This window comes from Trichoplusia ni, chromosome 1, assembly GCF_003590095.1.
Source record: "Trichoplusia ni isolate ovarian cell line Hi5 chromosome 1, tn1, whole genome shotgun sequence".
Lineage (NCBI taxonomy): Eukaryota > Metazoa > Arthropoda > Insecta > Lepidoptera > Noctuidae > Trichoplusia > Trichoplusia ni.
The window spans coordinates 18,581,594-18,606,946 of record NC_039478.1 but is presented as its reverse complement, the minus strand read 5'-3'; the positions used below and the strand labels follow the sequence as shown (position 1 = coordinate 18,606,946).

The window sequence follows — 25,353 nt, the reverse complement described above, 5'->3', positions numbered from 1 at the left end:
AAGGCCGTAAATTAACTGCCCTGTTCAAAATTAGGTCAGCGCATCTTGCTTTGTTGATTAAATTGTTTAAATTAAAACTGAAAAGAACCTTTTTTCTTAGAATTGAGAGTAAGCGTAATCGGTTAAGTTGTTAACTTTTATCCGCCATTTTTAACATTATTCTTTTAATGAGATTTTATTTAAATTTTTAAAGCTCATAAGAAGTCTTAAAAGGCTTAATAAATTACTTATTCAGAGGTAAGTTAAAAGGCGCTATTTACCGTAATCTTGAAAGCCTAATACATAAATCCGTTGGTAATTAGTAGATATTTAATAGTTATGCCTCTTATATTTTACTTAAATATTTATGTAATGTACTTTTACTTAAAATTTATGATATCTCAAGATTTTTTCTTTCAACCAAAACTATTTGACTACTGTAATTTTCAGAAAATATAATGCAGGTTTATAAACAAAAACAAAACACTACCATCTAAAATATATACAGTTGTGTATGTACACACACATACACAATTCGTAGTTTATTTACGTTGAAATAATTCCTATGCCTACGTGTTTTCATTGCTATATGAAAACACAAAAAAATTCGTTACAGAACCATTTATTTGCACATCAACCGTAAACAATCAACTTTATCTTACGAAATAACACCATTTTGGGTGTCTTAAAAATAAATGGACGTAATGTGTGAGGACTTTCTGCGTAACAATAACTTCTTATTCTCTTTGTATATAATAACTTTATATTATGTTTACATACGATTTTGTTTACAGTCTTTCAAAGAATAAAACCTCTTTTTACAGAAAAGAGCTTTGAACTTTGATTACGAGGATTTGTTGCTCATATTAAGAGTTTTTGTTCACGGTCGCTCGTGACAGGGCCAATCTACGAGTAAGTATGCGATGCTCAAAAAGTTATCCTAATGGCTGGCGTTAATAGTAGCGAACCTATTAAAGTCTAACTCGTAAAGATAGAAGATAGATAAGATAGAATTTAAGATTTTACTTTAATTGTTCACGAAAACAATAAGTTTGCAAAAAACTGTACCCACATCAATGTTGCATACTATTAAAAAGCTAGTCTATCTAAATTTGCAATCCTTCCTTTTAGTTAACTCCAAATGTGAAAAAAATGATCTTAACCACCGTTGTTGAACCTCCACTTCTATTTTTAGTTGTTTCTTATTCCTTGTTATAGCGGCAATTGAAATACATCGTGTGAGATTTTTTTAACAATCTAACTATCATATCTCTCGGTTCCTGAGATACAGCCTCCTGACAAACGGACGGACAGCGAGTGCCTCAGTATTACATTTCCGTTTTTAATCTTTGAGTAAGGAACCCTAAAAAGAAACAACTACCCATTTCGTAAATTTTATTGTATACACCTTCATGCAAAATACACGTTGATACCTTGAGGCGATACTTTGGCAGAGTTTGAAGTGCTTGTAAAGAACTTGCCAAGTCGCTTACATTACATCGGTAATAGCATTTGTAAATAACACTAAACTTCATGATAAGAGGTATTGTAACGGGGAATATTGGCTTCCGTTGAAAAGCTTTTGTGAATCTTTTTCTATTATTATCTTAATATGATTTTTTAGTGTTAGAAACTAACTAAAAATAGTCCGTCAGGTAGACTATTAAAAATATAGGATTATTTATTAAAAAAAAAGAAATTAAAACAATGGTGAAACTTATGGAGCTGGCGGGTAATAACTCGTGGATAAAAAGTGTACTGACAAGTGACGTCACTCGAGATTTTAACTTACTGTACAATCTTCATTTTTCTTTGTAAGCGCTTGAAAAAAATTGCCTATTTGATCTTTTTGAAAATCTATCTGACGTCTATCTGGAATTAGACGTATTAGTCTAATACCTAACTGCTAATGGTAGAACTATTTGGGTGTAGGTAGTCGAGTATTTTACAAAATGAATAACTCTGCTAGAATTTATTAATTTAAAGGTCTGAGTAAAAAGGCTTTACACTGCATAATTATATTAATTTTCAGTATGATGTTGTCGAATTAATAGGCTTTTAGGTCTATATATGTAAAACTAAAAACATTTCGTATATTTCTGTAATTGAAATGTTGTTCTGAAAATAACATATAAATTAATTGAATTAACAATACAGCAATGACACCAGACATCTAGTCCACGAGGAACATATAATATTGTTCCAAAATAAATTGAAATGGCGGACCATTTTCGTTAAATGTTAAAATGCCACTCGAAACTTTTGCCAACACCAATCAAAACTCCAAAGCACGATATAAGCCCCATTCGTTTTAAAATACGGTCATTCGTAACGTTTTTAGGGTTCTCTAACTCAGAAAATAAAATACGAAATCCTATCAAAGTTGTATACTCTCTGTCTAAGCCCCATTTGCAAAAAGGTTTTTCGAATTACACAAAACCGTAAAATTGAAGAGATCAATAATATTCTATTCACAATAAAATCATACACATTTTATTACCGATTTTCAAATTGAAAGTACTGAACCAAACTCGATGTTATTAAATAGAGACAGCTATTTTGCGTGAAATAAAATACGATTCAACCAGATCAGTTAATGCAGTCCGAATTGTTGAGGCAACAAACATTTAAAATCTGACGAATCGAGGACCTCCTTCTTTTTGAAGATGCGACGATCAAGTATAAGCAGCCACAATTGTGTCAAAATGTCGCATCATTCAGGTACTTTAAAAAAATCAGGTCAATTCTGTAACTGTATTTTCAGCCAGTCAATGTTATAAGTTGTTAACATAAAACGTGACAAGAAATTAAATTCAACCTTTCAGGATGACTCGTACTTGTTTATTTTTTACTGTCTACCCTTTCGAAGGCTGAAGGGTTGACTGATTGGCAGCGGGGCATGTTGCGGGTTTTATTGTTGACCCAACCCTCTTCGGATCAGCTTGAGCTTTACTGATAGGATGTGTGTGATGTGTATGGTGCTGTCTACGCATTCTTGTCTTTTGTTTATCTGGTACATGCGACCAGGACTATAGGAGTCGTATTGTTTGTGATTCTGTTTCGTATTGAGTATCTTGTTGGAGTCCCAGAGATGCAATTCTAGGTTCAAGCTCTATTTTTCTATCAGCATTACTGATTTAAAAAAAAAAACAATAAAATTAAACCGCGAAAAAATCCGTAAAAGTAGTTTCATTTCAATGTCTAACATTTGCGTAAACCTAAGAAACCACTAAAAAAAATCCTTAATAGTTTATTAGATATGGGAAAATGTATGCGAGCAATTTGGATTGTTTCTGAAGTGATGAAAATAAGGAGTCTAAAATTTAATTAACTACTATTAATCACGACGCCAACTCCCTGCGGGTAGGACAATTCAAATTCTAAAATTGGGAATCGAGAATTATTCACAATATTTTTCTTTACCAATGAAACACTTCTAGAAATAATTGTCACACATATTATATATTAATGAAGCCCAATCAAATATTAACCTTGTTTTCGGGGAACTGACCCATTACGGACCACCTAAACAAATAATAAGAGTCCCCTCATAAGATTCCATCTCGCCTCCGTAAATCGCAACAAGTGATAAAGTAAATACTGATATTGACTTTCCGTCGCACCTCCCAATATTTGCGGAAACTCTTACAAAGATATTTATGTTTACTCTGACGATGAAGTCGGGTTCGTTCTACAGACTTCGAGCAAATAGACTTTTTTGTGGTCTTATTTCTAAATTGGCTGAATCCATGTTACATAATATTGGATGGTGTCAGACTGGATGAAAAATGTTAAGATCGATTTTGATGTTTGGGCTTGTATATCATAAAATTCGCGTTAAAATTTTAGTTAAATTTACAAAAAATATTTTTAACTAATGTTATTTTATTAGCCAATAGAGGAAGTCAGTTTTATCGGTGTTTTTCGGTATTCGGTGGATTGTTTTTCGGGCTCTGTATTTTTCAAGCGTTCTATTCTAGTAAAGAACTACTAAAAATATGACTAATGTTCTTATGGTGAGCTTCTGAATCGGGTCAAACATTTTTAATGTTTAATAGTCCCATAATAATGGTGGAATTTTCCTTATTGTTAGTTGGCTAACATAGCTATTGTTTTTGTTAGTAGTAGTAGTAATAAACAAACACACATCATAGGCTCCGAGAATTAAGTGTGGTCCATCCTCTGTATGAGAACCCACTTTATCGAAGTGGTCTGACATATCATTTCTCTTCTCTACCTTGCGTGTTTGAGTTTATATAAATTTAATTCCGTAAAAACCCGATTGGCAGCGCTTTTTGCCAATTAAAATAATAAAGATAGTAAGCTTACATGTTTTAATATTAAAAACAAACAAAATCGTCTGAAATTGTCCACAAAGTCAATATTGAGTTAGTCGGCCAATTGACCCGTTTTAAAAGGTCGGGATCGGACAAGGACGGCAGCGTCTGATTGTCTCATGATTCAGACACATAAAAATGTAATGCGTGTTCACACGAACTCTACATTACGGGTATAAAATAAAACTAGCTTGCAGGATCATTTCGGTTTTATTGTGCTGTGACGTCATATACGTGATGTCAGATTTTATTGAGGCTCCCGCGTTATTTGAATTGACATCGTATAAACTTTTTGCAGTCTTTACAGTTAAGGATGTTCGTAGAAAGGCGTTGATAATTAGTAATTTAATTCACAAACATTCAAGACACATGCACTAACACTAAAAAGGTCAAATAAAATCTTAGAAAATGTGACTCATAATTTTGTTTGCGGATACAATAGAGGATTACTCCTGCGTATTTATCGAGAAAGCCCGTCTAGTTTCAGACCCAACCAGAGTCCATAATCAGTCGGGAGTTGAACTCCAAACTTGTCTATCAAAGTACTCCATAGTTCATAAACCTTTTAATATGTAGTTTTGTTTATTCGAAGAGTTTAAGCTTTTTACCTCTTTTATTGGAGAATCTACTATTACTATTTTTTTTATTTCCATCCATTTCTTAAGTAATCATGACAACTATGGGACCATAAAACTGTTATCAAATCGGTTTCCATGACAACCGCCCACCATGGTTACCGTTCGCAAAATTGCTTGAATACGAGACATATTGCTGTGTAAATGATTGATGTCATGTGGCTTCACGACCTGATACATTTGAATCAAACTGAGAGGATTCTGAGAAAGGAATCAATGCGATGATTGGTTATTGTGCAAAATTTTTGTTCTTGTTACGCCCTACACACTTATTTTGTTATTTATTTCTATAATAAAATTGTAAACGGAAAGACAGCGTGCTGCTGGGGTTGTTTCTTCTCTTACAGCAAGAGCACTTAGGAAGCGATGAAATGTGGACGAAACTTGGTGCTGTCCAATGTAACCTGACCTTTAGCGTGCTACTTAGTAGCGTAATTTTGAATAAATGACATTTGCTTTGGATTTCCTTTAGCGGTGCCTCTCCAACGAGTTAAGGTTTGCGATCAGCTTGTTGTAATCCTACTTATCAGTAGTCCGGTAGAACAGTTCTTCTACGATAGCTATCCCGATCCATTCCCTGATTTTACTTAACCAGGACTTATTAGTACTTAGACAGTATTTCAAAATTCAAATAGTCAAAATCTTAATAATTATGTTCAACTTTCATATTCATGGTTAATTAATATCATTACCATTTCATCCAGTAAAAAGCCTGTGTGAGGCAGGTATTGTAACAAAAACAAAAAAATCGCGACCTCGAACTGCAAACATCTCAACACTGTCTAAACAAGGCTCAATCGATATTATCAATCGATAAAACTGTCCAGCTTCTCGATAAGGATTGGACGATTTGACATCGATTTAGCTGTGTTACTTCAGTATCTGATTGTATAATCTTTCATCTCATTGTAAGATAAGAGAGTAGTTGGAATGAAGCGCTGAGATGTCGAATAGTGTATATATTTAAATTAAATATTAATTCTTGTAAGCAAAGCAAGACTTGAATTGGAAGCAAGAATTGAATATAATTTTAATACAATACGAATATACATAGTTTTATTTTCTCTGAGCCTGAAAAACTAATTTTGATGTAAACTCGGACTGAATATTGATTTAAATGTATTTTCAGATTTAAGTTAAGACTCGTCTAAAAACAAGCTGTTTTTTTGTGAAACCGGCGTAATGTTTTCAGCTAACAAACTATTACAAAAATAAAACGAAGGTATTTGAGATCAAAGAATAAGAGATCAATGTTCGCAATAAAATATGTTTCTTGCGGAAATTTATATCTGCAATAAATTAACATTAATACATCTATCTACTCTCACAATCCATCTTTGCTAAGTACTTGTGATCGTTTCGTTAGAAATACGATGTTTTCATTACATTTAGGTGTCTGAAGATAATTTCTATATTTTAAGTAGGTTAATAATATGATAGTTTCTTTTCAGTCACGGGATCACTTCATGTGAAGAGACCCGGTCCTTTTTAAAGGCTTGCACGGGGACACAGGTCCAACATGAAGAGGCCTTGTTGAGAACTTTAATCTAAAATGTGATGGGGTATCTACCAGGGGCCATCCACCCCTGCTCTATTAAAGAACAAACATGGACGACCCAAGGTAGCTACAAAACTATTGCAAATTGTAATGTGTATAAATAATAAGGGCTATTGGTATTAATAATGTTAAATGGTTTCTTCATCATCTAGCCGTGCCTCTCCAACTAGTGACGGTTATCCATGAGCTTGTTGTCCTCCTGATCAGTAACTCGGTGGAACACGTCTTCTACGCTAGCTATCCCAGTCCAATCCCTGATTTGTCTTTTTTAAGCGACTCAGCCCATGATGATAAAGGCCACATTTTTACGTCCCTGCATTGGTATTGACCCTGCACCTTGTATATACAAATCAGCACATAGAACTGCAAGGCAGCTAAGACATTTTACCTAAAAGTACTTAACCGCGGTGCCAATCAAATGCCTAAATGTTGCAACTTCAAACCCTCAAATGACTGCGACAACATGAGACCTAAAACTAAAGACTACAGTGACCTAAAACTAAGTCACGTTCATTATTCAACCATTAAGATAGCAGTAATAGCCTAGTGGAGAGACCGCTGGGCTGCGAAGTCAAAGGCCAAAGGTTCAAATCCCGGCACACACCACTGTCTTATCGATTTCATGTGCGTAATACAAAGTAATTATCGTTCGGAAATCAACGCAGATTACTTTTAAAGACAGTTACGGGCAGCTTCAAACCTGAGACTGGATTGTATATCAACCATAAAATAACAAAAAAATATCCAGCCATATACTAAAATAATTATTTCTGGACGACATACTTAAATGATTGCCCGTCACATCACTTTAACGCCGCGTTGACTTAAACCTTCCCGAGTATCCACACAGTCAAAATATAACCCTTTGGATACTTTTAGACATAGAGACCGAAACTCTAAGTATAAAACAATAAATTCTAATTTGCATTAACATTAAAACATAACACGATTATTATTACTCATGAATAAAATGATACAATGATTTAGGATAGTGCATTAACACGATGTATTAAGCTGTTCATAGAACAGTCATATAAATGCTGACGTCAAATCATTTCATATTGATACACTGGTACATAGAAATATCAATGATTGAACTGTTTGATTGATTTTAATATTTTGTTTTAGGAATTAAAAATAAGTTTGTTATTGCCAGAACCAGCGCCTAAAGGCTTCTTTACACGATGCGAAAAATGTCATACAATTTGTAACACATTGCTGGGTGATACGGCAATAGCAATAGAAGTGACCATCCATTGACGTCAATGTACCGCAACTCGCATGCTATTTCTCGCACCGTCGAAAACGGCTTTAACTGGTAATAGTATTTCATTTGTAGGGCGTGATAGCGCAAAACACATCATTGTCTGTCTTTCACAACAGTTATGATAACCTATTATTTATATTTATCTTGTAAAGAGTGAGATGTTGTTACACGAAATGTTCTTGTCATTGTCACTTATCCACAACACTAATTAGCCTTCCTTGTAGAAGTACAGGGTGCACCCGCACCGCAGTCAAATATGTGTAGTAATAAATAAATGCTGAAACGGGTAACTCACGCGTATTTATCGGGATTGCCCGACTAGTTTCGGACCCAACCGGAGTCCCTAATCAAGAGCTGATTAAAACGTTACATTTAACAATGAATCATTCTCACGATAGTTACTATACATAAAATATAGTAATATGTTTATAGCTACTGTACGTAACATTACCTAATTAGTGAACACAATGATGCTTGTCAAAAACTGTGATTTACCATAAATGTGGGCAGTTAGTGAAGGCGTGAGATAAGCACGATATCCACTTCCTGTGACATTTAATACTTGCTTGAAGCTCAGTAACTATGACCAAATAAAGGTATTTTATTGTTGTATTTTGGACTAATGGCCCAGATTTTGCCTAAATTAGTGTTGGGCTCTCGGTATTTTTTAAGACAAGTTGAAATTAAGAACTTTATACATTCAATTTTTTTGGTAAAGCGAGAGAATCATCCTCGTAGGATAGGGAACCGCCATGCGTGGCAATGTGTCCATGCACAAGCACAAGTTGAAAAAAAATCTTGAAAAATTGAAATTGTATTGAAATCTGTGTTCACTAATATCTCTTAACTGAATGTCTTCCTACTCTTATGATTGTGAAAGATAACAATTCATTAATTTGATTTTAAGTTCACCTTTTCATTTCAAAAACATCGTGAGGAAACCTGGATTTCTAATCTTTGAAGTCACCGATTTGCTAGCGTAGTCAATGCTCAAAACCAGCTCTATATAGGCTGACATTGTTATAATATAACAAATAGTATAAATCTTTGAAATAAAACTACTTTTATGGATTTTATAGACACCTTTGCAGGTATCATGGTCACGGGCAGGCTGAGATGGCGTTCGTCTTGACAGAAGATATTGTTCGTTCTACCTCCATATCATAATATAAATCTATAAGGTATTCTTCATATCTGATGTATTGTATGCGTCTCTGTGCAATTATCCTCAGGTTATAAAGTTCAGACATATGGTTTTATATGCACGTTATAATTATCACATAAATACTCTGTACGTAATTTATAGCTTCGAGTAAATGTCTACGTTATTAGTCATTGTATAATGCTTATTACACTTAACACTATCCGTTTTAAAATTTAGAATTTGACATTAGTATTGTAATCATTACTAAAATATAAACATTCAACATTCATTTAAATTTTATTTACATTATCTCAAAGTTTTCTAGACGCGCTTAACTTTCACAAGATTATGAATTTTTAGGAATAAGAACAGCTTCAAATTGAACTTTTGATGCCATTGTATAAGTAGCGCCCAGTTAAACAGTGCCAATGGCGAATGTCGAGTGTCGAAAAGTACGTGGTTTGGAAAAAAGATACCTGTTCAAAAAAGTAATAAGATTTGCATTGTCATACAAAGTGCGATTCGCACTTGACCGGTTTTGTTTATTCATTTTACCATGAATAAAGTATCGATAATTCATTACAATATTTAATAAGAACAGTGTAAAGAATTTGATCTACTCAACATGCTAGAAAGCGTCTTCATTAGTTAATTATATCATAAATTCTTCGAAGCTTAAGCTAATAAAATTCTCATAATATTATTCAAAGTTACGAACTTGGCATGTTAATGAGCGTATAACTATTATAGGTGTGCTACATGTTATCTTACTGACTTGAAATCTTAAGAGAAGGTATTATTTAGAACAGTTTTAGACCTTAAAAGATTTTAGTTTGAAATGGTATGAAGGGTAAGGTGGTAGGAAAGGTTCTGTTAAAGAATATAAAAAGTCTCTGTTTTTTTATAACTTCTATCGCACAAATCCCTTTAAACCTTGTGTTGTGGAGATTTCACAAGCATTCAAATGACATCCAGAAAGCATTTGTCGATGTCAAAAATTCTTGACCTTCGCGGGAACCTGGCGTGATGACCTATTCCATGCAGTCTTATTCAAAAACTTAAATAATATGTACTTACAGATTCTATAACTCTCAAGTTTATTACAACCGTCGAGTAATTAAAGACTTGTTTTGAAATGCCTATTGCCGAATTAAAGGACCTACGTCTGAAAATTGCAGTTTTTAAAGTGCGAGAAAGTTGTTTTAATTGTATATAAGTAAATCTTACGGAAATTGAAAAGCGAATCAAAATTAAAAAGCGAATTTTCTGAAAAATAGAGTATAATATGAATCAAATTAAAAAGTGAATTTTCTATTATCTACACTACTAAAGACGCACTATTCCAATCAGTTTCACAGTCAAAGGACAAACAAACAAACAAACACAATTTCCAACTCCAACACATAATCTCTCTGCCACAGTAAATAGAATCGTTGAATAGTAGCGAATGAGCCTAGGTGTGGGTGCCACCGTGCCACCGTGATACCGCGTTATACAAATGATTGCACTCACTGTATGAGTGGGCTTCAACAAAACACTAACTTCAAACTTCAAACTTCAAACTTCAAATATTTATTGCGATCATGAGTGGATACAGATGTTATAAAACTTAAAGGTACATACATGATACCCTGTTAGGGCGCAGCAATACAATTACAGTACTTATAGAATTACTTACTCACTAAATCTTACACACTATTCTATTTATCTTATATATAGGTATATTATACACATCACACACTTATACATGTATGTACACGTATGTATGTATAACATATGTGTATATAAATGCATACACATATATGAATATATGCATATTATATATATTATTGAATTTATTTATGCTTATATTGTAATTTAATCATTATTCTTATATTATTATTTTAACATATTTTAATTGAATGGTTTTTGTACATACTTATATCATATTGTTTCATATTTTAGTTCTGTCCTCGAAAAACTCTTTTATGCTGTAATAGCATTTTTCGATCAGATATTTTTTTAATTTAATTTTGAATATATTTAAGCTGGAGGTTTCTTTTAGTTTTTGCGGTATTTTATTGTATATTTTAATACACATTGCATATGGCCCAGAATGATATATGGATAACTTTGATGTCGGTATTGCGAGCGAATTTTTATGTCTTAAGTTGCGCGGTTGTGAGTATTGGTCTTTCTGTAGGGAAAATAAATGAATATGTTTCTTAACAAATAGACAGATTTCAAAGATGTACATGGATGGTAATGTAAGTATGCCAAGTTCAATGAAGTGTGGCCTGCAGCTATCCATTCCGTCGATGTTCGCGAGGATCCTCATACATTTCTTCTGCAACCTGAATAAAACATCTGCGTTTGTGCTGTTACCCCATAGTATTATACCATACACAAGCCAAGAGTGTGCGTATGCATAGTAAGCAGTAATTGCTGATTTTTGATCTGTGGTTCTTTTTAATTGGAGTAAAGCATATGTGAACCTGGATAGTCTCCCGCTTATGTTATGGATGTGGCTTTTCCAGTTGAGGTTTGTGTCTATGTGTAGGCCTAATAGTTTAAAAGAGTCAACGCATTCTATTGTTGTGTTATGGTGGGTATAGTTGATTACTAGTGGATGTTTCTGGTATGGTTTGAACTGCATAATTTTAGTTTTATTGAAGTTAACTTGAAGGTTATGGTCTTCGAGCCATGCTACAATGTCGAAAAGGGTTTTATTAATTTTAGTGTTTAAATCTAATATGTCGTCACATGGAAATATTACTGATATATCGTCGGCAAAAAGAATACTTGGTGAATCTATGATTTTTGGAAGGTCATTTATATATAAGAGGAACAATATACAGCCTAGTACACTGCCCTGTGGGATGGAGTTTTTTATATCTATCCGTCTTGAACGGACATGTGATATTTCACCGGTTTGTGAATTTAGGTGTTCAATTTCAACAAATTGAGCGCGAGAGTTTAGATAAGAGGAAAACCAATTATAAGCAACACCTCGAACCCCTATGCCTTCCAGTTTATTTAGTAATATGTTATATGAGACCCTGTCATAAGCTTTGCTCATATCAAGCAGAATACCTATAGCATATTTTTTGTCGTCTATGTAATTGAGAGCTTGTTGAATGTATCGGTATACTGCATAGGTGGTAGATTTGTTCTTTCTGAAACCGTTTTGATTTTCATCAAAGATATTAAATCTTTCGCAGAATGAGTAAAGGCGTCTCGACATTGCGGTTTCTATTATTTTTGAAAAGGTTGGCAGAAGGGCTATTGGACGGTAGTTTGTGCAGTCGGTTACGTCGTCTTTTTTGTGTATTGGTTTTATGATTGATATTTTAAGTAAGTCTGGAAAAACACCTTCTGAGAACGATTGATTTATCAAATAAAATAGTGGCAGTACGAGTTCTTCTGCACATTTTTTTATCAATGTGGGAGGAAGTTCGTCGTGGCCGTAACTTTGTTTGTTTTTAAGGTTTTTAAGTATGGAGAAAATTTCAAGAGGCTCGACTGGTGTCAAGTATATGGAGTTCTCCGAGCGCGTTAGAACTGGGCGCCCTGGTTGGTTACCAGGTGTACCTCCGACCTTAACAAAGAATTCATTAAATGTGTTTGCTATTATATTAGGTTCATCCGCAACTTTATTATGAACTTTTAATTTAATATTATTTCTAATTTTTTTAGTTGCTTTATTTGTACGTTCTTTTATGATTTGCCACATTGTTTTTGACACGTTATCACTTTTTTTAATTTTTTGTATATAATGTAGTTTTTTTGATGTATTTACGCATTTTTTTAGTATGTTTTCATACTTTTTGTAATAGCTTTTTAGAATAGGGTTGTCGTTTAAAGTTATAAATATTTTAAGTAGTCTTTTTTGTTTGCAGGATGATTTTAGTCCAGATGTTAGCCATGTACTTTTACGTACATTTTTTATTTTTATTCGCGTTTTAGGAAAACATTTATTTAATAAATTATTTATTGTATTGTGGAAAGCTTCGTAGTTAGTGTTTATGTTATTGTTTTTGGTGATAATTGTCTCCCAGTCTATATTTCCTAGTTCTGTTTTGAAATTTACGGTATTTTTGTCGTTAAATATTCTTTTATTTATGTACCAGATTTTTCTGTCAATAGGTAACATATTATATTTACTCAATAATATACCTTTATGGTCTGAAATTCCGTAATCATTTGCAGTTATTTCGCATGACATGTAATTATTACGAGCACAATTCAATGGGAGGATTAAAACAGGTGACAGGTTGCAACTGATTTGAAAAAAGGTGGAATTCCGAATGAATGCACGGATAGCCGAGTGGTAAAGGTCGCCACGGTAAATCTACTATGCGGCTTCGATCTCCGCGTAGGACAAGCATTTGTATGATCAGTAAATGCGTGATCTTTGTATTTTTGCATATGACTGGAATGTTTGGTAAGCCTTCCGTGATACAATGATTACATTTTTTAATTACGTAGGTTATGTCGTTCAGTTTTTTTTATTTTGAGCAACACATGTCGAATTTTAGAACTCGTCTGGTATATCCCATATGACACATCCATTTATTTCATGAAGAAACGTTACATTATTTCAAATAAGCTCATTTTTGTGAAAAAATCTAAACCATACGACCAATTATTGGCAATTAAATAGGTGCACTGGTTTAATCATAACATCATAATAAACAAAGTAACTTAATTTTTCATTTCAAATAAGTTTACCTACTTATTATACATAAGTAGATATATAAAGTGGAAAACTATAAACTTATCATAAATTCTTTGCGGGAATCCCTATACACAAGTAATTACCGTCTCTATAACTACAGTCATTATATACAACACCTTTTATCGCATATATCAAGCTCTTTGCCGCTAGATATTAGGTACTCAACTGTATAGGAACACAAAATATCCCATTGTTTTGTATACAAATACCTAAATGTGGACCCCATTACAAACAGTAGAAAGGGAATTCAAAACCCGATTGACACAAATTAACGCACAAATCTACATAGAAGTGGTGCCGGGAATTGGATTCTGTAAACAAAAGGTGATAGAAACACGTAACAGACCTTCAAAACTGTAAACTTAGAATTGTAGATAGACTAACTTTAGCCTGTGACTTCGCCTGTAATAATGTAAGCTATTGAAGCGAAGCCTGTGTCCCTACCCAAAACGGCAATCTTTTACTATACTACGGCTCCGAGGTATTAACAGATAAAAGAAACAGACGTACAGATAATAGTTCATAACATAAAGGCTAGGAACAACCAGTCTTATGCTTGTATTATGAGTAAACAAACTAATAAATATGATTAAATATTTCTAAATACATAACCATTATATAAACTTAGACTTAAAATAAATGACCGTGGTCATCAGACAAAATATTTTGTCCTGGACGTGAATCGAACTCACGATCTCCGGAATAGCAGTCAGGGATACTAACCAATAGACCAACAGACCACTCAGACATCTCGTCATAGCTCCCGGTTTTACTAGCATCGGGCATTATTTCAAAAAGACACGCATTTTCTGTCAATTCATCATACCCACCGAGATTAGATACGAGTAGTTCAGGTGCGTCATCCATTCTCAGATAAAACAATCTGACATTACTTGAGATTCAGGGAAGATACAAGGTAATAGAATTAAACAGTTTTATCATCGTTGTATTAATGCAGAGTAATTGACAACGGTTTTAGGGTCCAGTGCCCATTTTTTCGTATTGCCTAAAACTCACGAATGTTTCGTCTTTTGCCCTTCGTGTACCGCAGCCACAGTAACTTTACGGATAAACTCTGAGAACAATCGTGAATCTTCAATAAGGAAAATTACAAATTAACTAATGCTTGTTGAATCTGGGTGTCATTTGTGAACAAATGTTGTCTAAAGGATGTGCGGGAGTCGTTTATAAAAAGAGAAAAAAAAAGACTTGATTATTTTATTGAATTTTTTCTCCACCCACTTACTATCAGGTAACTTATTTTACATTTTTTTCTTGCCTTAAACGGATAGAACCTTTTTACTTTCTCGTGTAAGTACACTGACCATCACACCTATATTGTCGAAGCCCGCCCCTTTCCACCACTGAAAGGTTTTCAGAACACGCTATTAGCGATGTCGCTACCGACTATTGATCTATGCCTGTCTACCTAGGTATACTGCAATTGTTTAAGTAATTTAAATGGTAAACAATCTAAGTGCAATAATTAAAGCAATCAATCAATCTAAATGTATTTTTGGTTAAAAACTCAGTTTACAAATAGAACGCGACTTAAAAACCAATGTTAAACTATACCTAATGAAGATCACCAAATCAAATATATTACTGAAATAAATAAGTCGTTTATTCATTTAATATGTGTTAATGTATTAAAAGGTACATCAAGACTATTTTCTCGTCGTTTGTATATAATAATCTACATTTTGTGTGCTAAAAATACTTAGGTACCTAGTTCGACTTCATTCATACATAGACAGCTACTTTATTCTAGCTGGTAAAACCCATTTGGGAATTGATTGATTTACTGAAAACCATTTAACCATTATGTCTGTTGATGAACTAAGTAACTGGCACAATAGTTTCGTAAATGGTTAGTTTATTAGAATAAAAAATCAATCAAATAACAAACTGTAATGTCATCAATACGCGAAGCATTAAGCAAATACTAACTAAATTGGTAACATTTTTGATGACACAAGCATCTTTCAACCGGTTTGAAAAAAAGAGGTTCTCAATTTGTTTGTGTTTCTTTGTATGTATATTACTTCAGAACATTTGACTGGATGAACCCATTTTGTCAATTATGTACTGAACTAATTGTCAGTCCACACGATCCCTGACATAAAGTACATACTGACAGCCAATATGAGAGTATCAAGGTACTTCTTATGATCATCTGTTTTTATCTAGTTTTTGTGTAGTCAAGGTAGGTAGCTGTTCTATTCAGCCATAAAGAGAGTGCCGAAAGCAACCTCCAAATGAAATCACCGTAAGTATGATCTACAATCAGTTTTACAAGAACGCTGGAGTTGAAACAAAAAAAAGCTGTCTCAAGGTACATTCATAGGTGCGTGATGCGGTTTGTATGTGTGTGATTATTTGAGTATAAATATCCTATAAAATCACTTCCCTCGCACGGCTGCCTATCAATTATTTATTCACACTATTGAATCCTTCGTAATTTAATTTTATAATTTCTATAGCTGTCCACTATAGTTGCCTTGGCCTTCCGCCCACGCGGTCTTTTCATCCATTGGTTACATACTTACTTATTTATCAATTCGATTTGTTTTCCTACCATATTTTTGTTTGTTTCCGTAACCTGAAATATTTTAGATGCATGAAAGTCGAAAACAGGCAAAATAAAATTTTGTTATCTACATCTTATTTTCTGTGTTTTTCGGATTTATAATATAAGAATACATACAATAACTTTTATTTATTTAATAAATCGGCACCAAATTTTTAAATTAGAATTTTCCGCGTGATGTGCCTTTTATATTATTAATTTACTTACTTTAAGTTCCATTTATTACCTGCAGTTTATTTTAAATATTAATTACACAAACATACGGTTCAGGTTTATAATATTTATACTCACAATTTATTGAAAGACGTCTACTTAATTACCTACAGAACACATTTTTGTACAGCCTTTACAACACCGACAAAAACAATAATTAAAAGAATTGTTTCAAGTTACTTTCTCTGTAATTACAATTTAAATTAGTAATTATTACTTCTATTACGATGTTACAGTAATAAGTGTCACTTGGAAACATGAAGCTACCTACTGAGCGTACTCTAGGGATATAATTTGTCATTTTAACGGAATATAATTTGAAAAATAACTGTATCACAAAGATTATAATGATAGATTACCTAGTATTATTAATTTGTTAATTGTTTTGCATTTAGGTATTGTTTCAATTTGCGGAAATGATTGACAATTATAGCATTTGTCAGAAACATACAACACAAATTTCTTTATTGTGGTACATAGTAAGCAAATAGTTGTTACACGTTTTCAAGATTGTACAGAGCTATGACCCGCCATAATGGCATACAATAATTTTAAGTACAATAATATGTGGCATACATACAACATATTTAGGTATACTAAAGACGACCGAAAATGTACCACGCAGTACCAAGAACCGTGAGTGTTTATTATTAGGAGAAAAAGATTATGATTTAAAAAAGACTCCCACACTACCCAATTCATTCCTTGTGTCGGAGGGCTTTCACAAACATTGTGGTTGTGACGTTGTAGAAGCTAATCGCTCTGTCTTCCGAACATTAAAAGGAACTTCATTCGTTTATTCACTGAGCACCTTCAGCTAGATAATAACCTGAAAAACACCGACCTAAGTAATAACTGGTCAGATAATTAACGAATTGAGGTGAAAGATAATTTATATCTAAAAAGAATTTACACGGTACACATAGGTACAATTGAGAAGCTTGTGCATTAAAATATATATTTTTTTATGTTCTTATTGTGTAGAACAATAGGGGTTTAGTTAAGACTCTGACACTACCCGTTCTTTCCCCCAAGGGGGTGGGTGTCCATGAGGGTTTTCCCCGCCTAACAAAAAATATATAAAAGGGTGGCTAGTGTACCTTTATACTATTCGGTTAAGAATGATTTATGCAGGAAGTATAATCTGAATCAGTCAATTCAGAAATATCAAAATTCTATGTCAATACAAACCCTATCAGTAAAAGTCGGACAGTTTGCAAAAACTCATTCCAAAAAGGTATGTTAAACAAAAAAGCTTTCTGTGCTTAGTTAAGTCAATCCAGCTTTTAAAAGGAACACAAGCTTTTAAGTTAAAGTAAGAACATTTCTTCATTATTTAAGTAAACAGTAGTAGGTACAAAAAAAAAGTAAAAGGTCATCATCGACCTAGCCTTTTCCCAACTATGTTGGGGTCGGCTACCAGTCCAACCGGTTTCAGCTAAGTACCAGTGTCTACAAGGAGCGACTGCCTACCTGACTTCCTTAACCCAGTTACCTGGGCAACACGACACCCGTTGGTTAGACTGGCTGTCAGACTTTTCAAGCTTCTGACTACCTGTAACGTCTGTCAAAGATGTAGGAATAACAGCCGGGACCTACAATTTAAAGTGCCTTCCGACACATGGACGAACTCGCTATGACAGTAAATCGATCACATGTTAGGCTACACTTGATACGGTCGGTCCGTAGATGGCTGACTATCTATTTCGTAACTAGTTCCTCTATGTTTTAGCAGGCAATTGAAGACAGTAAATTGTTTGTCCCTGCTGTTATTAACACACCTTTGACACTCCTTACGGTTTTTTTGATGATAGAAAGTATGAAAACCAGTCTTACTAAGAGTTACCATGTGGTCCAGGTAACTAAATTGAGATTAGCACTGAGATCAGATAAGCAGCTGCTCCTTGCAAAACACTGGTACCAATGATAGCTGCATCATCATGGACTGGAGCTGATCACAACATGGAAAAAGGCTAGTTTACCTACTAGGCCCAAAACAAATGCAACGCTAGCTGAAATACTCTACTTTATAAAAGAGCGGTGATATAGTATATTCTTTTTCAAAATAATTTAAAACGACGGCCTATATTATCCTCGTATAGTTTATTTTCACTAAAGGAGGATTTATCCGAAGATTCACAAGTGTTTTAAATAACACGATTTTCTAGTGTTCTTAAGTATTTTCAAAACTATAATAAAACAAATACTTTGCAATACATAGTTGCCCTTTATTATACATTGAAGTTTTCATTACGTATTCATTCCACACTCGGTTATGCATTTGTTACTATGTTGGAAACTCGTCTCAAGATTCTTAAGTTCAAGCTATAAATCGAACATGTGGATCAGTTAAGTTTCCAACAAGATATATTTGGATCTTATACTAGTCCAGACAGACGATAAGTTTTGGTAAATTTTAATGTTTTTATGTATGTGTGTATAATAAGTAGGTAATCTTCTTCGACTTTGTATTAGGCATTGTAGATAAACCATTGCCTCATGTTCACATGTAAAAAAGTAAACGTAAATATCTTGAAAAATGAACTCATATGAAAGAGAATACTGGATGGTATTTAAATTCCGGTTTTGTAATAATAGTACAACTGAATCGATATCGATCTGGAAAACTGCATCAGAATCCCTTCAGTAGTTTTTACGCAAAGAGATAACAATCATTTGAAACAGTGACTCAATGAAAACATACCTACATACATTCCTTTATACAAGTTCTGCACGAGACTTATAAATTACGTCGCCATGTTTTTGTTTTGTTTAATATAGGTCAGGTCTAGTAAATTATTACCAACCATTCTAAATATAAGCCGGAATATGCAAATATTGTCGTTTACTTCACGTCACACAATTTAATTATTTATTCAACAGCACTTGTGTTCAGTACCGCACGTGTTCATTCCTTCAGACTTTACTTTTGTACCTTGTAAAAAGTACTAACACAAAAAACAATTATTTAAGAAAATTATTTACTTCTTTGACTACCAAATTTTCCTCATCAACTTACCCTCAATATTTTCTTCATCCGTATCCGCCATTGTAACAATCAGAACTGAACAAAAACAATCAAAACTAAACCAAAACCATTTTGTACATCACAACACAAAACAAATCCAACGAAAAACAACGAGAATACACTATAATAAACACTTTACGAAGTTCCGAAAGAAAATTCGGAAAAGCGCGCGACCTCCCCTTACGACCGTCGGATACGTACTGAAGTACAAAAGTACTGAGAGCCGCCTGCAACTGATTGAGGTGCGATATTGTCACTGCCACTTGACATGTCACTGGCTGCATGAATGAAAGAAAAACAAACATACGCGGGGAAATGTTGCATTGTAAATTTGAATTTAGAATAGTTTATTCTTTTTAATGCGTCGTAAATGTCACGCGGAGACGAATTTAGAAATGAAAAGGTTTTGCGAGTTCATTTATTGCTTATGAGCGCGCAGACTTCTTTTTTAAAGTCAATTTTTTTTTGTATTTTTATTCGTACATTTGACTTTTATTGCTTGACTCAGTTGTTATTTGTTTATTATAATTGACTTGGAAGTGAATTGTGCCCGTCGCTACCGTTCGGCTTAATTATTATTACTTTTTAATTCTCCTTATTATTGGGTGAAAATAGTTTAAATTCGTTTTCTTTTTTAATCATACTTTGTAGTTTACTTTGGTTTTGAGAAAAATCAGCATTTACGCGAGTGTCTATTTAATAAAAATAGTAAATATTTTTTTTTTGTTTTTATACCTATATTGTTTTTAGTTTTTACATGTAGGCTTCATTTAGCGAACAATTTTAAGAAGTATTTTTGCACCTCCATTGGCAACAGATTTCAGAAGTTTCAACCTAAAAATAACAAGTTATATCAAATCCTTATTATCAGGATCACAATTATTAATATTAGGCGTTCCAAGAAATGATAAAATACTGCTCACGTAAATAAGAATATTCTCCGAAGCATAATAAAGTGATTCCGTAGAAAAAATGTGTTAATTCCTAAATAATTCACCTTATAATTTATTGCTTTTTCTTCATCGGAATGAGAAGAATTTCGATTATAATTTATTCTCCGTGAGAAATGCTCAGCTTTTCATAGAAGTATGTGAAATTATGTGGACTGTAAACACACTCTTTACAATTTCGAATAATGTTGACATATTGCCAAACTGCTTTTGTTTATATAAACAAAATCTATTTACTTTTATTCAAGAAGCTTCGTGTAGGTAAATAACGTTACTTTAATTATTGCTGTAAAATGCCAAGATATAATACCACGGTTTATATCTTAACCTCAGTTTTGTAATTGGGTAAGCGGGACGGTGCTCTACACAGTGGATAGCGGCATCTCTTATCAATACTACAATAGTCTTTACAAACCGCAGTAGCTGAGGCCCTACTCGTGTCGTAAAAAATAAAGTAGCGTCTATATTAAATTGGCATTAAGCATGTTATGTGATGCGGAAATATTATATCGTATTTGTAGCATTAGTACATTCCATTAATGTTCCCTTTGGCAACTGATATTCGTTTAAAGGGTTTGATTGTCATTAAGTAGCTCTATTTATTTTATAATTGAAACAATATACATCAAAAATCTATTTGTTGTGTCGGAATATTTTATGTGCGTCTTAACATCTATTATCGGATATACTAACAATTGATACCATAAGATACAAATAAAAATGTATTTATAATTATTGATCGCTTTTATTTTTAAACATGAAACGTAAGAAAAAAATTGAATTTTTAACAAAATCTCAATGTCAGCTCAATGGCATAGTTATGCGACAATTTCTCCAAAAAGTACTACCAAATCTATTATTAATCAAAAAGCCAAGACAAACTAAACATTAAAAAAAAAGAATAATCCAACCACCAGTTGCAGACCTGGCAAGCTTCCAACGAAGTATGAAGAAGAAAATTAGGGGCAAAAACAATCTGACTTTTACCGCAATCACACTGTTTGTAATAGTTCATGCGAAGGATTTTTAAACAATCAGAAACGCTTGGCAAAGCTACAATAAGCCAGTGACGTTTCCCCGGATCCCATGATCACTGGTATCACCAAACAACCCCAACAACAGTTGTAAATCGTTTTATATAACAACTGTTTTTCGTCAACGTTTACAGAAGTTAGGAGTGGCATGTGGCATGGAACAATAAGTTCGAAAAATGTTTGACCGAATTTCATTTTAATATTAAAAGTTTTAACTATTTCCGTTTTGCATTTTTGAACAACTCAGGCATATATATTGGGATAGTCTGTCTACTTTCGGATCCAAACGGAGTTCTTAATCATGATCTGACGTGGTGGTGGGTTCGTGAGGCGATATGATGATTGAATATTTCAAAAGCCATTTTTAGTTAAAAAAAATACTTTTTATGACTAAAGTTATTTGTAACTCATTTCATTCATTCAGCAAAAGCATCCTTTCGCTCCTACAACCCATCCACATAATAGTTTGAAGCTTTTATTTTCCTGACATTTCCGACCCTTATTGCTTTTCCACTTCGCTTGACCACTTAGTTTATTTCGTGTCCATCAGACTTCAACCAAATGTTTCTATTGAAGCTGGAAATAGTTGATTCGGAGTTTTTTCAATCGATTCATCGTATATAAAGTTAATGGATGAACTTTACAGGATGTTACTGAAAATTAAAAAAAATGTATGTAACGGAAAGTTATGAAAAGCATATTTTGAATATCATCAAATAATAAATTATCCTGTTTCCCGAGTTTGACCAGTACTTATAATCGATATAAGTAACGAATAGATTATTATTATGAGAAACAAAAAAAGACTGTCCATAAATATAAAAAAAAATAAAAGTAGCTTTAAACACCAGAACCGGCTTTATAACCGATTGTCTTTTCCCACACAAACACATAATATAAAAACATCCGTTACAAATTACACTAATATATACCAATAAGAAACATCTAATGCTATGACGCAGACAATCCCTTAGAGAGAACCTACGTGTGACACGACACGTACAATCTCGACGGACTCAGATCAACACAGCTGCCCCTTGATATATAACATAACAAAAGAAAACCTGAACCATTATTAAATGTGTGATAGAACACATACAAAATATGTTTATTTTTGTAGAGACCTATTTTATATTTACAAATGGAAATTGCGTCACGTGAGATCTCTGGGGTGACACAACAAACCAAATATAAATATGTTCTTAATTACATATTTAGATCGTTAATATAAACGAATCCGTTTAAAAAAAAATCCTAACTCACTCTAACCACGCGTACGAAGTCGCGGGCAACTGCTAGTCGTTAATTTAATGAAATAAGCAAAAGCTAAAATATATATTGTGTTTACTATGATTACACGATGGCTTCGTATATAAAGAAAAATATATTGTAAACACACACATTCAAAGTTCAGCTCACGAGTTTCCAATACTAAATATTGTATTTAATAAAAACTTACGGTCACTTTTCAATACAAACTCCCAGATGAAACTTATTCTCAACTCTCAATCATAACATTGAAGAAAGTTTAGTTCGAAGTTTGCCGAATCTAATTTCGGCAAAACTAGACATAGAGGGACACACAGATATAACATAAATATGTTACATTTGAGTTTCAATAAACTTGTTTCATGTCACTTGGAGTTGAGTCATGTACGAGATAACAATATCAAACGTACAGCATATTAACTACGAGTAATAGCATGACGTGTAAACTAGAGTCACAGAAGAAATGTAGAGCTATGAAAGTATGCATTTAAGAGAGCTAAAACACAAGTTTTCCTAAATCATCATTAATCCCATGTAAATATGGGATTTGCTCAACAACACTTAGGGTTTAAAGCTTAAAACATCGTTTACTATTTTAAATTATTCTAATAGAGGGCCTAGCCCCTGTTGGTAAGTGGCTCTGACTGATACACCAAGTGTCGTGCTTTCGATTCCCACCCAGGATATTTTTTGTGTGATGAGCAAGCTCATTTGTTTTGTATGTTGGATGTAATTTGTGTATTTAGAAATAACTATGTTTATCTAATACTCACAAAAAAGTACATAGTTTAAGTGTGTGGCTTAGTGTGACAGTTGTAGAGGAGTGGACCACTTGATCTTTTAACGTTACGGTTTTTAAATGACTTATAATTAATTCATTTTTAACCTATTGTTCGCTTCGATCCCGTGCCTTAATTGTTCAAATAAATCGACAGAATACCGGCTAATGTTCGAATAGTTACTAAGTACGGCAGTTCAAACTTGTTAACCTCACTAACTAAGCTTAATATGATTGTACTAGAGTTGCCCAAGTCTTTGAACACGGCTGTGACCTCAAACAGTAGAACAGTATTATAGAAACAAAGAAAAAGTTTAAATACAAATTACAAATAACATGAAAGTCTGATTAAAAATAAAATAATGTGTTATTTCCAATATAATGCTTAATTATTTTTTACGTACCTATTCTTGACTTTAAAATATGGACTAGCCATTAAAAAAAAGTTTTGGAATGGGAAATCAATATTTCTTTTTCTCCCCCCAAATTAATATTTTAGATTATTTATTTATTTCATGCCTTTTTTATTTTTTAATGCTACAATTTCGTTATCCCTCATTACCATATACGGAAGACCATACAATCAGGATTCTGCACTCAATCATATCTCGACCAATGCGGACTCATTACATTCATGACGCATCCTCTTGCGACGGTAAGCGTTATTTCATAGCAGCTATACCTCGGCTCCTTTATTTATTTAGCTCCTTTTAAGGCCAGCCACAATAGAATTATTCAGATTAACGACCCTCTTATGTGGCCCCTTTGTACTTAAATCAATTATCTCTGTGTATTTGTTCTTATATAATATGGTAGGTATAATCTATTTGTTGATGTTATTAATTATTAATTATCGATGTAATTATGTAATATCCGCTTTATTAACTGAAAACCTTGTTTTGACAGAATGCGGTTTGTTAAGGAAGGTGGTATCAAGGTTAGTAATTTGCTTACTGGCTGTATTTCGCCTTGGATATTGGATAATGCGCCATAAAAGGAAAACTGAAAACGAGAAGAAAATAAGGAATGTCAAGAAGAATGTACTGAGATTGGATTAAAGAATGAAGAGAAGTGGGAAAATACAACAAAGTTGAAGACGTAGCCATGGATAGAAAAAGTTGTAACACCGACAAGTGTATAGCACTTAAATCATATGATTTTGGGCCAGACTCATAACAAGTATTCGTGGATCAAACCATAAACTCAATAAACGTCAGAAAAAGCTTTCAATTAAATATAAGTCTTGAAAACAGAAACTACAGAAATACAGTTTATAAATGAATTTGCACGTGGGCGATTAATAGGTAATACAAATGGCACATATCTTAAACTTGATAAATACCATGACGACCTCCGTCGTCGAGTGGCGTACGTACCGGTTTCAAGGTGTCGCTATCTCTGAGGTCCCGGGTTCGATCCCCGGTCGGGCCAATGTAAAAATGCACATTTCTACTTTGTCTCGGGTCTGGGTGTTTGTGGTACCTTCGTTGTATCTGAATTCCATAACACAAGTGCTTTAGCAACTTACTTTGGGTTCAGAACAATGTATGTGATGTTGTCCGCATTTATTCCGCATTTACCATTAGTTCTATATTCAGGAACAATACGAGACGTAACGCCCAATACAAATAAACGAAGTCATATTTAGAATCACAGCTGTTAGTCCGTCACACGCAGACTACTTATGAACGTAACATGCTTCCCGTTTGAACAACGCGTTTTGTTAGAATTTGCTTTGTTGTGAATACTAGATCATGCGCTTAGGAAATAGGAAGTCTTTATGTTTGGGAGGCAGGTGTATCTGTCTATTTGACTTTGGACAAAGGCATATAATATAGTCATGATCATTACCTG

At 33.4% G+C, this 25,353-nt stretch overlaps 1 protein-coding gene across 3 annotated transcripts in view; it reads right to left on the bottom strand.

The window, feature by feature from the left end:
- The window catches only part of LOC113497935 (adenylate cyclase type 2-like), a 165,127-nt gene that overhangs the window by 124,767 nt on the left and 15,007 nt on the right, over positions 1-25,353 (bottom strand). Inside the window, exon 1 of one of the 3 annotated variants that reach the window (XM_026877764.1) lies at positions 19,460-19,586. The exons of the other annotated variants lie outside the window; for them this stretch is intronic. Within the exon in view, the coding sequence (XP_026733565.1) occupies positions 19,460-19,490 (31 nt within the window). The 5' untranslated portion in view covers positions 19,491-19,586. Of the gene's footprint in view, positions 1-19,459; positions 19,587-25,353 lie in introns of those variants that run through there. 3 annotated transcript variants of the gene reach the window in all.